The following is a 13,958-nucleotide window of genomic DNA, read 5'->3' as shown; positions in this document are numbered from 1 at the left end:
ACTCATCTCGCAATGGCCTTGAAATTGGATGCTAACTTTTTAACTGTTTGGTCTGTTTTGCAGTTTGGCTCTTGCCTCTGTTTTTGTTATAGAACCCCTTTGTAGATGTTGTATGGCTTTCTTTTCTTGAATGAATTCCTGATGTTCAAAAAACTTTTAACTATTTTTCAAGACATGACATCAAAGTTTTTCATTAAGCAGATGTTAATATCAAATTGCTCAAAAATCTCATGAAGTTGGTGGAGTGGGAGTTCGCCAGAACTAGTGGGCTTACTCCCCTGAGTTGACGAGCTCATAGGTTTGACTCCCACTAACAGCAAAAAAAAGAACTTGAGACAATTGAAGGTATTTGTGGTTGTTAATTCCCAAGGCTGCGGGACAAGTCAATGTTCACGATCATCAGATACTACTGAAAAATAGGAAATCACTTCAAAGCCCAAGGCAGAAGGTTGCCTTGGCTTGTTCAACCATGGAAGTAGTAAATCTCACTCAAATCTAAACTCAATTATCTCTCTTCCGAGGCCAGAATATGTCCATGGACCATGCAGCAGACACAATGTATGTAAAATCCGAGCTAAAAGCAAGGTTCTTACTTCAAAACAAGATGACAGTAGACCCCAAAGTTTGAACGAGCTATCACTGCATTGAGATTGATTGGTAATTTGGTATAAGCCATAAGCTGGTTCCTGATCCTGGAAAGGATCATAGCATCTGGTACGACAACACACATCCCAACAAACTTCCATTCGATGAATTGTGTATTATCAACATTTTGCGTGAACTGTATAAAAGAAGCACAAAGGAAAGATCCTCAAGCTTGCTAGACATAGGAACACAAACAGCATGACATATTTTCTAGTCAGAGACTACAATTCACCAAATCCAGAAGTATAAACTTCTTATTTCAAACAAGCATCGTCTTCAATGGAACTATAAACATAGATTAGACGATGAATAATTTTCCTACACAACACAGTTCTTTTATCTCGTTTGAGGTGATCGCCACGCATATATTGACTACACAGAAATTCGATCATTTGCTGAGCAAAATAATCAAACTACGGGTACAAGCAACTAGTCCCCTGGGGCACATGAAGTGCGAGCAAATTATGAGTTGAGCCAAGTAGCAGGTTTTCTTAAGCTTGGTTTACACGTAAGTTGGGCAGATCTTGAACAAGCTTCAATAAAGCCACAGACAACCCAGGGTTGAAGCTTGGGTTTCTGTATTTCCCACAGTGCGAACTGGCTTGTCGAGCCGAAAACCGAAATGTAGCAAGCCAATCAAAACTTGGATAACATACATCATAAGACAGCCTTAAGCCAGAGTTGAGCTCCAGTAGCTTATTTTCATACTCCTGTGCAGAAGCGTCATACCATATTCAAAGTAGATTGTACATTGCAACTAACTCGCTCAAATATTGAGAACAGTACATCGTGGACAATAGATGTCATTGCTACACGAGCCATTCCAAATGTGTAAAGTGCTCGTAGTAGACCCTTGATACTTGAGATACGGTAGAGGATGAGTACGACAGTTATAGTTGGACATCCACCTAACAAATATTTTTAATAACCAATAGAGTTTACTATGACACCATGCACAAGACTCCTTCTTATGCAAACAGGACTTGCGCTGATTGTAAATACCAAGTACACCCAACCAGATGAAAGAGACGTCAAATTAAGTGGCAAGGGTAAAACCGCTCATTTCAGAGGATCTTCTTCCAACATGAATCTTAAACCAGTAGGCTAATGTACAAATTACATTGTGAGAAATGATCCGAAATTAAGGCCACGAGAGATGGAAGAAACATGCATTTCCATTGACAATATCCAATCCTACCTTAACAAAAGAAATAGTAGCAAACAAAATGTGAACTTAGAAGCTGTGGTTTCCCTATGGGTTTTGGGAACTCAAAATCCACACACCACCGCATCACCACATCAATACAAAGAAATCCACGGTAAAGTCCCACAATAACATGAAGCAAACTCGAGGCTAAGAAAAACACTGAATGAGATAAACCAAATATTTCACATGGATAACAATATGCCAAATGCATTAAAACCAAACTGTACAAAACGAAAAGGAAACACACAATCACCAACATAAATATTTATTTCCTAATGCATCAAAGTATAATTTGCCATACTTTTATAAAGTTCCGATGAATGAATGCCAATGAGCTCCATAACGCCACCCCATCACCACACCATCATATCTTCTCTATCTTGTCCGCCTTCACAACCGGGTTGGCCTTAGCAATGGCATCCTGTCCTGCACCCTTGTAATCAAACGCACATTTGTGCTTATCAGAGTATCGATGAATCGAGCAAAATGTATGCCCGCACCGGCACTTAAACCCAGTTAGCCCAACCTTCTTCCTACAAAAGTTGCACCTATTCGCCGGCCTACTCCCGATGTTTTCCGAGCTCGTTCCTTCCTCCATTTTCACAATTTTCTCTTCTTCAACTCCTCCAACCATTCCCATTTGCTCATCCATAACTTTATCATCAACACCCACTTCATTTTTTTCAACCACAGCCCCCTTCGACTGCTTCATTACATAGTCTTTGTAGCATTTCGAGCAGAGATTGTTCGTGGCAGCATTTCCGAAAAAACCACAGTTATTTTCACAGAGTTTTGGAAGATCTGAGGACTCAGCGCCACTCTCTTTAACTAATTTCATCTCTTGCTTCATATTCCTTATAACCAATAATTAATCAACCAAATATAAATAATTTAAGCAATCAAAGTACAGGGTTTTCAATAGAGGATGTTATGTATCGTATTTTCCGTTGGGTAACGGGATTTTGCACCTCGGATACCGTTATTCCATATTGTCCAACATCGGTCGAAATACGTTATGTTTCCTGACGCCGTGAGTTAAAACCCTGCAAAGTACCAAAAATTCAGACTTTCAATTCCACTAATTCGAAACCCCAATTGAAGGTTGTGGAGAGAGAACCGGAACTATCACACACACACACACACACACACACACACAAATACACAATCCAGTGAAATCTTAGTTGCAAATAAAAAATTGACGGTCCAGGACAGATCAAAATCATAGTACAAAGAGAAACAGAATCCATGAGGCACTGAATCGAAACCCAAACCTTAAAGAGACGACGGGAAGTGAAATTGAAGAGAGAATTCAGATGGATCGACGGTGGTGATTGATGCGTGGTTGGATTGATCGGTCGGAGAGGATCGCAAACACCTCTATCTCTTCTCTCTCTAGAAGAAGGCAAGAGGCAAGGGAAGGTAAAGGAGGATTCAGGATTCGGGTAGAGAGATAGAGAGAGTGAAGATGAGGCTAGAGAGAGAGAGAGAGCGGGGGGGGGGGGGGGGGGGGGGGGGGGGGGCGGTGGAGATGTTTCGCGCTTTTTGGGTGCGGCGCGGTTACGTGCACGCGTGGGTCTAAAGTTACGGGACTTTCTTGTTCAGTCAGATAAAAGGAGAATCTTTTTTGTTATTTTCTGATCAAGCAAATCAACGTATCTTTCATCAACAAAAAATTAATAAAGGTAGGAAAATGCTAAAAAGAGACCGACGACTTTTGTTGAAGTTGAATAAATGTATTGAAATATGTGGGAAAATGTTTAGAATTATGTGAAAGTATATAAAAAAGTGCAAAAATTGTATTGAAAATAGTGTTTTTTTTTTTGACATTTTGTTTGGCTTTATAAAAGCACAATAGATTTTCGTTAGTAGGTCCCTTTAACTCAGAATTGAAGCATTTTTTATAGATTCATAACTTATTAGCTCTAATATATGCAAATAATTTCTTAAACAAAGGGTTTGGATAATCTCCACCTAACTAATAATATGCAAATAATTTGGATTTCAATACAATATCTCACAGAGATTAATACAATTTCACAGATATTAGTGTATTTTTTTCGAATACTGATGCACATTTTATTTATTATCCTCCTCCTTTTGGTATGAGGTTAGCATTTTTGTGAAAGAAATTACCCAATTACGAAAAGTTCTGTTGGTTTGAGAATAAGAGGATCCTTGATGAATACTTGAAAATCAGGTTGAATTAAGGATTTGAGGTGCACTCCGTGTGTAATGCGGCCAATCCGGCAATTCATTTCGACAATGGACGGCTCGGATTTTCATTCGAATAATGGACTGCTAGGATTGTAGGAATTCGGATCAAATCTAAGCCGTCCGTGCCGAAATAGACGGTCGGATTGGTCGCATTACAGCCCCTCCCATTTAGGATTTGAGAGAGTAGAGGGCCTAAAAACAATCAGGCCTGAATTCGATCACGGGCTCGTCTTAGCAAAAGTCGTTAGGCCCATTTCAACACTTTGGAAAGCCCAGCCCGTTACTGATTTCAGGGCTGTTCTCCGATGAGAAATTTTTGGGGCAAGCAGAAATTTCTCACCATTGGAATGTTTTTTTATGGTCATTGAAGGTGCAAAATCTTATTTGTCATCACTTAGGGATAAGACCCAAAGCTAACACGAACAATGCGTCCACTCCTGGTTCGATGCGCTTGATGGAAAAGGAGCTCTCTAGATTCGCAATAAATTTCCTTCGTAATTAAGCAGCATCACTTTAAGTGAGTTGGGGACGGATTAATTTGTAACAATAGTTGAAGTTTTTTAGGGATAGCAATGCGCACGCGGTAATGGTAATAGGTGTTGGTGGGCCAAAACTCATAGTATAAATGAAACTCCAAAACTTATACTCCATTAGAGATGAAAGTGAATCAAGCTATCCTACAATTGAATGGCTGGCTAATGGGCCCTCCATTTACATCAGTAAAACAACAATGGCTGATTTTGTTTCAGCCCAAAACAGCTGGTTTGGGCTTCTTTGCTTTTGGATTGCTTATCCAATTACAATTATAATCCTGTCACTCAGAAGATTTTGATGTAGATCCAATTCAGCCGTGGGGCATGAAATGCAAACCCATCCAGTGAAAGAGAGTGTTTGTTTGTGACCGGAGAGGGGAGGCGATCCCGGCGATCTAACCCGGGTATTTAGTATAGGGCAGATAAACAAACAAAATTGTTCGAGTTTGAGCTCATGTTGATTCGTCAAAAGCTTGTTCGGAATTTATTTGTTTGTTACTTTAAACATCAAGCTTGAACAATTTTTCGAATCTCGTTATGCTTTCAAATCAAAGCTTGAGATGCTACAAGGCTCGTTTAGTTTATGATCTGCAATGAATTCAAGTAGTCTGCGATGGACTTGAAATTGATTCATTTGAGATCGGTTTGCCTAATAAATAACTAAAATTCGAACAATATTTATAAACTTGTTAAACTTTCAAATCAACTTGAACAATTCACTGTTTGGCTCGTTTAGCTTGTTTATCGTACCTAAATGTGAGATAGCCCTTTCCGACTTGTTTAGCTTGGTTTTTCGTACAAAAACGTGGGATAGTCCTATTTTGCGATACTTCAGACACTCGCACCGACAAATGCATGCAACAAGGCTTTTCGCGCAAATATGAATTCTTTGACAACCTGCCCGCTGCTGCACAAAATGTGCTCGTGGTCGAGGTCCGTGTGTATAAATCAATATTCTAACCATACTATTTTGTTTCGCTTGCATGAAAAGCATGAGCAGTGTCCCCTAAAGCCACATCCATATACTCGTGGATTGTTCAACGTGTTCCTAAAATCATAAATTCTGTCTACACGATTTCGCTTGCGCTTTCTTTTAATTGTTTTTTTTAAGAGAGATACACGGTGAACTGTATCTTTGATATCCACGATTCATCATTACGACATCGTTACATCAGCCTTAAAATACTAGATTAGTATATGTTAACGGGACCTGTTTATCTTGATATAGTATTTCAAATAACTACTACTCCACTTGGATATTTATTTATTAACTCACGTACGTGATTCCAAAAATAACTCCTTGGATTGGAGTGCGTAAATTAATTTACTTACGAGGGGGTGGGGAGGGTCTACCTCGTAAAGGCGAGAGAGAGACTGGAGACCAGCACGTGGTAGCATGTTCAAACCCTGATTTCAAGGACTAATTTTCACCTTATTGGGGGTGCGACCCCAGAAACATTTAACTACGTTATCTGTAGGGAAGTTATCGCCTATGACCAGCAGTAGTACTCTAGCGTATCACCAACTTATTACCATGCAGTTATAGCCCACGCAAGATCATGCCACCTGGGATTCCTTGCATCCTTTGTTCACTTCCACTTCAGTTCTCAAACACAAAAAATGCCATTCCATTGTGTGAGCTAGTAGTTACCGATCGAAGCTATTAGAGGGAAGAACAACTTTATTGTTTACATTTTTATACATCACATCCATATGCAGAGGTAAGGCTGCGTACATCAATCATTCTCCAGACTCCGTAATGGCGGCCGGAGCCTCGTGTACTGATTTGCCCTTTTTACATTGTGTGTAGCCAAGCTTCCTTCATAAGTACTGGGCTAAACACGTATAAATTTTAATCATTAGGTAAGCGGTGAGGTTCGAAAACATTATCTATTATCTGCTCTGACACTATATTAGATTAGATTGTTAACCACTAGCTAATTCATTTAAAAAGTTAAGCTGTTAGAGAGAATTAATTAAGGGCAACTCATCTACCAAATGAAGTGTTCTTTTAGCCTAGCTCGTTAGATATGATAATTGAGAAAGATATATATCATTGTCCAAGTATGATACACGGAGATGAGGGTTTGTATCCTCATTAGATATGACAATTAACGATGATCTCTTATCTTTCTTTGTTTTTTGGAATATTTGTGTGTTGTATCTGATCTTCATTACGATTATTATTAACTCAACGGAATTGATTGTAATGTGATATATATTTCAACCAGAATCTAATATATCAAAAAATTTACAAGTTTTAAAATGTAAAATGAGAATTTGGTTTTAATCACAGAAATCCACACAAATAGGAAATCATGTCAAAAACTTAAGCAATTTTAGCATATTTTATATTTAAAAAAAAAAGAATATGGAAGGACAAGGAAAAATAGCATGTGGATGATTATGAAATAGTACGACTCTAATTGGACGAGTAATACACGTGGTAAAAATGTAGTAGATGAGTACTTGCATGGGAAGAACTGTTGAGCAACACAAAAGGTCACTGCAGCTAGCTAGCATAATGAGTAAAATTTACATGGCTCGTGACAACTGGTACTCGGAAAAAACGGAGCGTGATCGGGTTCGGAATTTGCGAGGCGAAGCAGAGATAAATACTGTAGATTATTATACGAGTACTAATTTTTTTTCTTTCACATGCATAGGAGTACTTCTATAACTTGTAAGAACATCTCCAATCCATCTTCATTCCTCCAAAATAGAGAATGAATGTGACACATTGAGGAAAAATTTTGTAATTTATTTCTTTTTTTCTTCACTTTTTGTAATTTTTGGAAGAATTTTTGAGGGACCCATGATCCTTTTTAGAATTTTGGAGAAATTTTATACTCCAAATTTGCTTTTGATCTTCCATTTTTAGAGGACCAAATTTGCTTTTGGAGGACCAAACTCTAAAAATGACGATGGGTCCTTCAAAGATTCTCCCAAAAAATACAAAAAGTGAAGAAAAAAGAGAATAAATTATAAAATCTCTCCTCAATATGTCACGTCCATCTTCTATTTTGGAGAAATAGAGATGGATTGGAAATGCTCTAAATAAGGTTAGCATCGAAAAAATACATATCAATTCTTTAATTGAAGTTGGGGTTTCGAGCGCGTGAAAACAAAACAAAAGAAAATGGTTTTGCGTGCAGTGGTGAGTGAGGACTTTTGTGGAAATCAATAAACTACTTAGTACTCCACAACAAACGAAGGAAGGCCTTAACAGAACCGAGTTGGGCTTAGTTAGCCCACTAAAAGACCTTTTTTTTTTGGGTACAAAAAAGACCAATTTATTTGAGTCATCTCCTCGTAACTCCGTACAAAAAAATTTTAAAAAAATTCCTTTTCGTAACTTGCGGAATAAATTATTATTTAAAAAAATAACGTTGGCGAAGTATGATAGTTAAATGAATGGATTATGTCATAAATAAAAAATAAACTGCGTGCGTTTTCCTACCAAAACCCCCATCGAATATAGTTAGTTTACCTCGGTTCATTCATACGTTGAGCTCTTTTTTGAAGGACCTTTATATTACAAAAATATTGAGATTGTCTGATACGCAAAGGTTCGAGGGAGGTTCTCAAAGTAATAAATGAAGAAAAATAGATAGATAAATTAGAGTAATAAGTGAAGATAAAATTTACTATTAAAAATCGTGCTGAGGGAGATAGTTTTGGAAACCCTGAGCTCGTTCGTTTGGGGATTTTAAAATTCTGAGCATGGTCACTAATACATTTTCTCTACACTCAAACCTCCTTCAAAATCCAAAACGAATAAGCCCCCCAGTGAACAAAGTCGATTTTATCTCTCTTTATTTATCTCCCCTGCAAATAGGACTTAATCAAAGGCTCACAAGTAGGAGTAGTTCCAAAGGAGTTGAAAACACAGAAATATACTCCCTTCGTCCTTATTCTTTGGTCCCAGTAAGCATTTTTATCCGTCCTAAAAAAATTGTCCCACTTCAAAACTAAATGGGTAATATATATGGGATTTTCTCTTTTATCCTTCCATTTATAAATTCGTAAGTAAGAAAATGTAATGATTGAAGGGTAAGATTTGAAAAATAAATTTTAAAAAATGTAATGATTATGTTCCCTTTTATAGTTTGAATTTTCAAAAGGGACTTAAAAAATGTGAACGTATGGAGTATCTCGGAAATGACAACAATCATTCTACTATCACACCTATTTATACGTCCCATTTACACACTTATACTTACAACAAATATGGAGTTTGCACATATTATACACTCAATATGTATGGGATCTACTCTTATTATGAGTGTTGGCGTGTGAATGTGTGTGTAAATTGGTACAGTGTTGGAATTTTCCAAATGAAAATGAGATGAGATCATGAGAGGCGTCGCTTTGGTTAGTTTGTCGTTTCGTCGTCTTTATCCAGAAAGCAAGGACCGGCGGGGCCTACTTTTCCTGGTCTAGCGCACGTGGGGTCTGAGGGAAACTGATTGCTGTATTTGCTATTTTGCTGATTCGCCCGGTTCTCAAAGGTCCTTCAATTACTTACCTCCTGCCCCACTTGCCCCCATACATTGCCCTCACATTGTTTTCTGCCACTAAATGGGCCCCAACACAATTTAGCATAAATTTGGTATTTCGTCTACACCACCCGCTGCAGTACATACTAGTTTCTTCAATTATTATGAGTATAACCACCAACACTCATACAAACGCTTTATACATACCTTCATATTTTTTTGGTGGATCCCACATATGTTGAAATTATAATGTGTGCGGACCTCAATATGAATATGAGTGAATTTGTATAAATATTTATGATTGTAGAATGATTGACTCCTTAGTAATATTGGCACACTACTAAAATAAGATAAACAAAGTATTTATTTTTTGAATTAAATGTGATGTATTTTAAGATAATGACTTGTCTCGTAAAACAAAAAAATAAATATTTGAAAATAAGAACCTTAGCGGAACGGGGCCTAAACACCACACATTTGTGTTAGATATATATATATATACACACACACACACACTTAATTGTAAATTATATAATGTGACATGTAAATTGTATTGGTAGAGTACATGACAAGTGATATGTACTCTACCAATACAATGGTGATACATCACATCATATAGTATCCGCAATGTGGACATTAGAGATGGTCACCAAAGTATTAGGGCTCGTTCCGCTAAGAAAAATAAGTATTTATTTATGTAATAAGTACTTATTTTTTAAATTAAAAGTGATATATCATGAAAGAATGACTTATTTCGTAAAACGAAAAATAAGTACTTACAAAATAAGAACCTAGTGGAACGAGATTATTCCATTCACCAGAGTAAAATTCAATTTTGTTGGGCAACATCACATGATGCTCTAGTCGTTTCGCAGTGATTCAAAAGTGATTTTAATTCGTTTAAAGATTTAGGAAATTTTTTATAAATGGTCCCTCTAGTTTGTATGAGTTCTAATTTTTGTCCCTCTAATATTAATTGCATCAATTTTAACCCTATAGTTTTCATTCCATCTCAATTTCATCCCTTTCACTGACACCGTCAATGAAACAAATGGAATTGAAGGGCAAAATTGTCATTTTCTCTCATAGAGGGACTAAATTGAGATTTTATGTAAACCAGATGGACTATTTTTAAAATTTTACATTTTACATTTTACTTTCATTTTTTGAAAATAAAATAAAAAAGATGTTTGACAATTGAAATATTTTTTATTGGGTAATCAAACTATATTGAAAAAATTTATATTTCATTACACATTACAAAAATATTAGAAAATGCACAAATCAACCCCTTAGCTAATGTCTTTGTATCATGTTCTTATAATCTCCTGATTTTTTCACCTGATAAAAAAAATGTTCAAAATCCGTGTTTATTTGTTATATGAGTGATCTTATGAGTAAGTCCCAAAATAAATACACTTATACCCATATTTTAATGTATTTGATCTCTTAATATTCAATAGTGTTTCATTACTTAATTAAACACAATTACAAGATTTCTAAATACTACTGAACAACTTTTTCTTTTTAATCACGTGACAAAGAAAATAACGAGAGTGAAAATTCAATTGAAAAAAAAAATACAATACCAAGACATTTAACATAGGGGTTGCTTTTCAAATTTTCTCATATTTTTTGTGATATATATAATAAAAACTTTAAAAAATTTCATCATATTTTGATTATTCAATATAAAATGAGACTAGAAATATATTACATATGATGTATTTTAAATTTATTTACAAAAACAAAAATAAAAAATAAAATTGTAGAAATAGTCCCTCTAGTTTGCATAAAATCTCAATTTAGTCCCTCTGTGAGGAGAAATGACAATTTTGTCCTCCAATTCCAGTTTTTTTCATTAATGCCGTAAGCGAGAGGGACGAAATTGAGACAGAATACAAATTATAAGGCTAAAAGTAACACAATTGATACTAGAAAGACGAAAATGAAATTTCATACAAACTAGAGAGACCATTTGTAAAATTTATCCAAAGATTATACACCTTAAAAACACATTGGCCTCGTAAGAACACCCATGATGTACTAACCAAAACTAAAAGATTAATAAAGTTAACAATGTTTGGTCAAAAAAGTACTCTCTCATTTCTCTCCTTAGTGGTGATCTGAGTTTGAGTTTTACGGGAGGCTGGTTTGGGGTTTAGAGTTATGGATAAACTGTGAACCCTCAGTTAACTAACATACTAGTAACACTCCGCTAATGCTCGCTGATGCACATCATATGACAAAAAAAACCCATCTTCCTTCAACATAGACCATTTGATAGAGTGACCCCGTTTCAGAACATCTTCTTAAAAAATAAGTATTTATTTCACATTTTCAAACTAAAAAATAATGTAAATAAAAAATATATTTTTGATTTTTTTTTCACCGTATAAAAGATCTCATCAAAATCTTTCAAAAAAGATCCATAATGCATATTTTTAGATTTCAGTAAGCCCCTTATTTTTTAACTTAAAATTGTCTTTTTAAAAAATAATGACTTATTTTCTGTTCTAGAATGGGGTCAAACGCTAGGGTTAACAATGAGTGCTTTCCGCAGTCCAAAATTGAAATGCAGCTGCGTCCATCTATAAATATAGAGCATGTATGTAGTGTGACCTCACCACAACAAACACCCGGAATCAAGAACAAACCTAAATTTGGCCGTTGGGGATAGGCGGATGAATCAAATTAGCTGATTTACACATACCCTCATATATTTGGGACTGAGTCGACTGACCTTCTACATGCAAGAAATAAGTGGGACCCCTTAAAAAAACAATACGTCCGCTGCTGTTGCGTCGCTATTCTTTTTTGCTTATTTTATGAACGATGCATATCATGTGGTGCTTCGAATTACTCTAGAATTACACATATATGCATGTGGGATAACTCCACAAGAATGTGTGATTTTGGAGTGGGTCAGAACACTACGCGACGGTGCTTAATTTCACCTTGTTTTATTGTACTTTCGAGGAACCTATGTGGCGTCTGTGGAGTATGGAGATTGGAGGCCAACAGACTTTTACAGTGGATGGTGGCGTAGCACAACGGTGCCTTTTCCATGATTGAACGATGGGGCCCGTATTAAATACGTCAGACCCAGCAACCTGTAACGTACCCCAGTTCCGGGCCTAAAGTATGTAGTTTAAGTGGTTGCGAGGCCTCGCCGCGTGGTGCTTCAATACCTTTCCTTGTTGAATATTTTGTGAGGCCTAGTACTATCTAAGTATATGGTTGGTTCGTGGGTTTGTCACACATACAATTGGTTATGATTCGATTTTAGAAGTTAGGTCGCAGCTCGCAATGAAAGTAATTTCTTGTAAATTTTCAAATCATGGATGAATGATCTGCATTTGATTGGACTGAAGATAAAATTAGTTAACATGTGCGTAGGCTAGCCCAAACGCCCTTGACCATTTAACCCAAAAAAGTGTTATGAATAAAATTGCTGGACAGTACATGACGGTATCTCAATACCACCAAATAAGTTTTCCTAAAGTATACGCCTCTTTTGAACACTTGCCAAACTTCTTGTGGGCTGTTCTTTAGCTACCTATCACCACACGGGGGGGCTTTTTGATAGGTGGATAAATTAGAAGTAGTACATTTTAATTTTTGTTTCTACAGTACTACTTAAGTGAGATTTTTTTTTTTCGAAATGGGATCCATCTTATTATTCTAGGTCCTATCTATATCAGTCCTTTCTTAAGGTTCCCATGTGAATGCAAACCATATGACTAACCTAACTCTAAATCAAGCTGATTACAGTGCCTTTCATTTACAGAAGGGAAAATGGCCAATAAGTATTACTTTTCCATCAAGATTATTACTTTTAATCCTATGACGCTTCAATTTGCACAACTAAGTCCAATTTGCAATAATGGAAAAGTGTGTGCAAGTCTCTTAACCATGCTTAGGGCCGGTGAGATTTCGCTATTGACTAAACGGTAGTTGTTGATATTTACGGTATTTAGTTCAAAAATACCCACTATTCAAGTCATGATTTATGACTTATTTGGCTCCTTATTTCTTTGTTATTTGTGTGTATTTAAATAACAAGCAAATAAGATAGTTTGATAAGGTGTTGGTAATTACTCCTTTCATTTTAATAAGATTTGTCCACCATATATAGTAAACAAAAACTTTGTAGAAAGTGCATTTTGTCAAACAAATCTCAAAAAATTTCCGCAAGCTGCTAGATATTAGAGTGTTTTTTTTTTATATATACATACCATCGAAGATACACACACAAAAAAGAAAAAGAAAAAGTCAATGATGAACCAGATAATATTGCGAATAATGTTTTTCTTATTTGCGTATTGAGTTTTTTTCAAGGAATACTTACTAAATGTGAACCCCAAGGGTTGGTCTAGTGCTCAGGGCATATAGGTTTGGGGTTTCTCATTCTTTCTTAAGGTTTAAGGTTCGAAACCTCTCGAGTGTTATCAATTTCTTTGCAGCCAGTTCATACAAAACTTCGCTTTGTCTTTAATTGAGACTCCCACAAATAGGCGGTGAGATTAATCCCTCAAGATTAGTCAAGGTGCTCGTAAGCTGACCCGAACATACTACTATGCTAACTTGCATTGAGTAATAATCCGGTGGAAAAATGAGATGGTCAATGTTTAGATGGGAGCAGAAAGCTTATTTACGGAGGGCGATGGTTGTTGCCTTGTTGGTTAGCCCCACAGACAACACCCCGTGGTGAGATGGCCCATGTGTTGCCCTGCCCTCCGGCGTGTGTTAGCTCACACACCTCTGGCTCGGTTCGTCTTAATCACTAGACTACACACCCCTTTCCCACCTTCAACACCACAAAAACTCTGTCCCCTCCACCCCCACCCATAGGCTTGG

The 13,958-nt window shown here is 36.5% G+C and overlaps 1 protein-coding gene across 1 annotated transcript; it reads right to left on the bottom strand.

Annotated features, from left to right (window-relative positions):
• Positions 1-2,000: 2,000 nt before the first annotated feature.
• LOC131298151 (zinc finger A20 and AN1 domain-containing stress-associated protein 6-like) lies at positions 2,001-3,430 on the bottom strand. Its single transcript, XM_058323470.1, has 2 exons — positions 3,124-3,430; positions 2,001-2,895 (listed from the first exon to the last, which is right to left on the bottom strand). The coding sequence occupies exon 2, from the start codon at positions 2,700-2,702 to the stop codon at positions 2,217-2,219; it is 486 nt and encodes a 161-aa protein (XP_058179453.1). The 5' UTR covers positions 2,703-2,895; positions 3,124-3,430; the 3' UTR covers positions 2,001-2,216.
• Between the last annotated feature and the right edge of the window lie 10,528 nt (positions 3,431-13,958).

Source organism: Rhododendron vialii, chromosome 8a (genome assembly GCF_030253575.1).
Source record: "Rhododendron vialii isolate Sample 1 chromosome 8a, ASM3025357v1".
Lineage (NCBI taxonomy): Eukaryota > Viridiplantae > Streptophyta > Magnoliopsida > Ericales > Ericaceae > Rhododendron > Rhododendron vialii.
The sequence above is the reverse complement of the archived record's forward strand: the minus strand, read 5'-3'. Positions and strand labels throughout refer to the sequence as shown.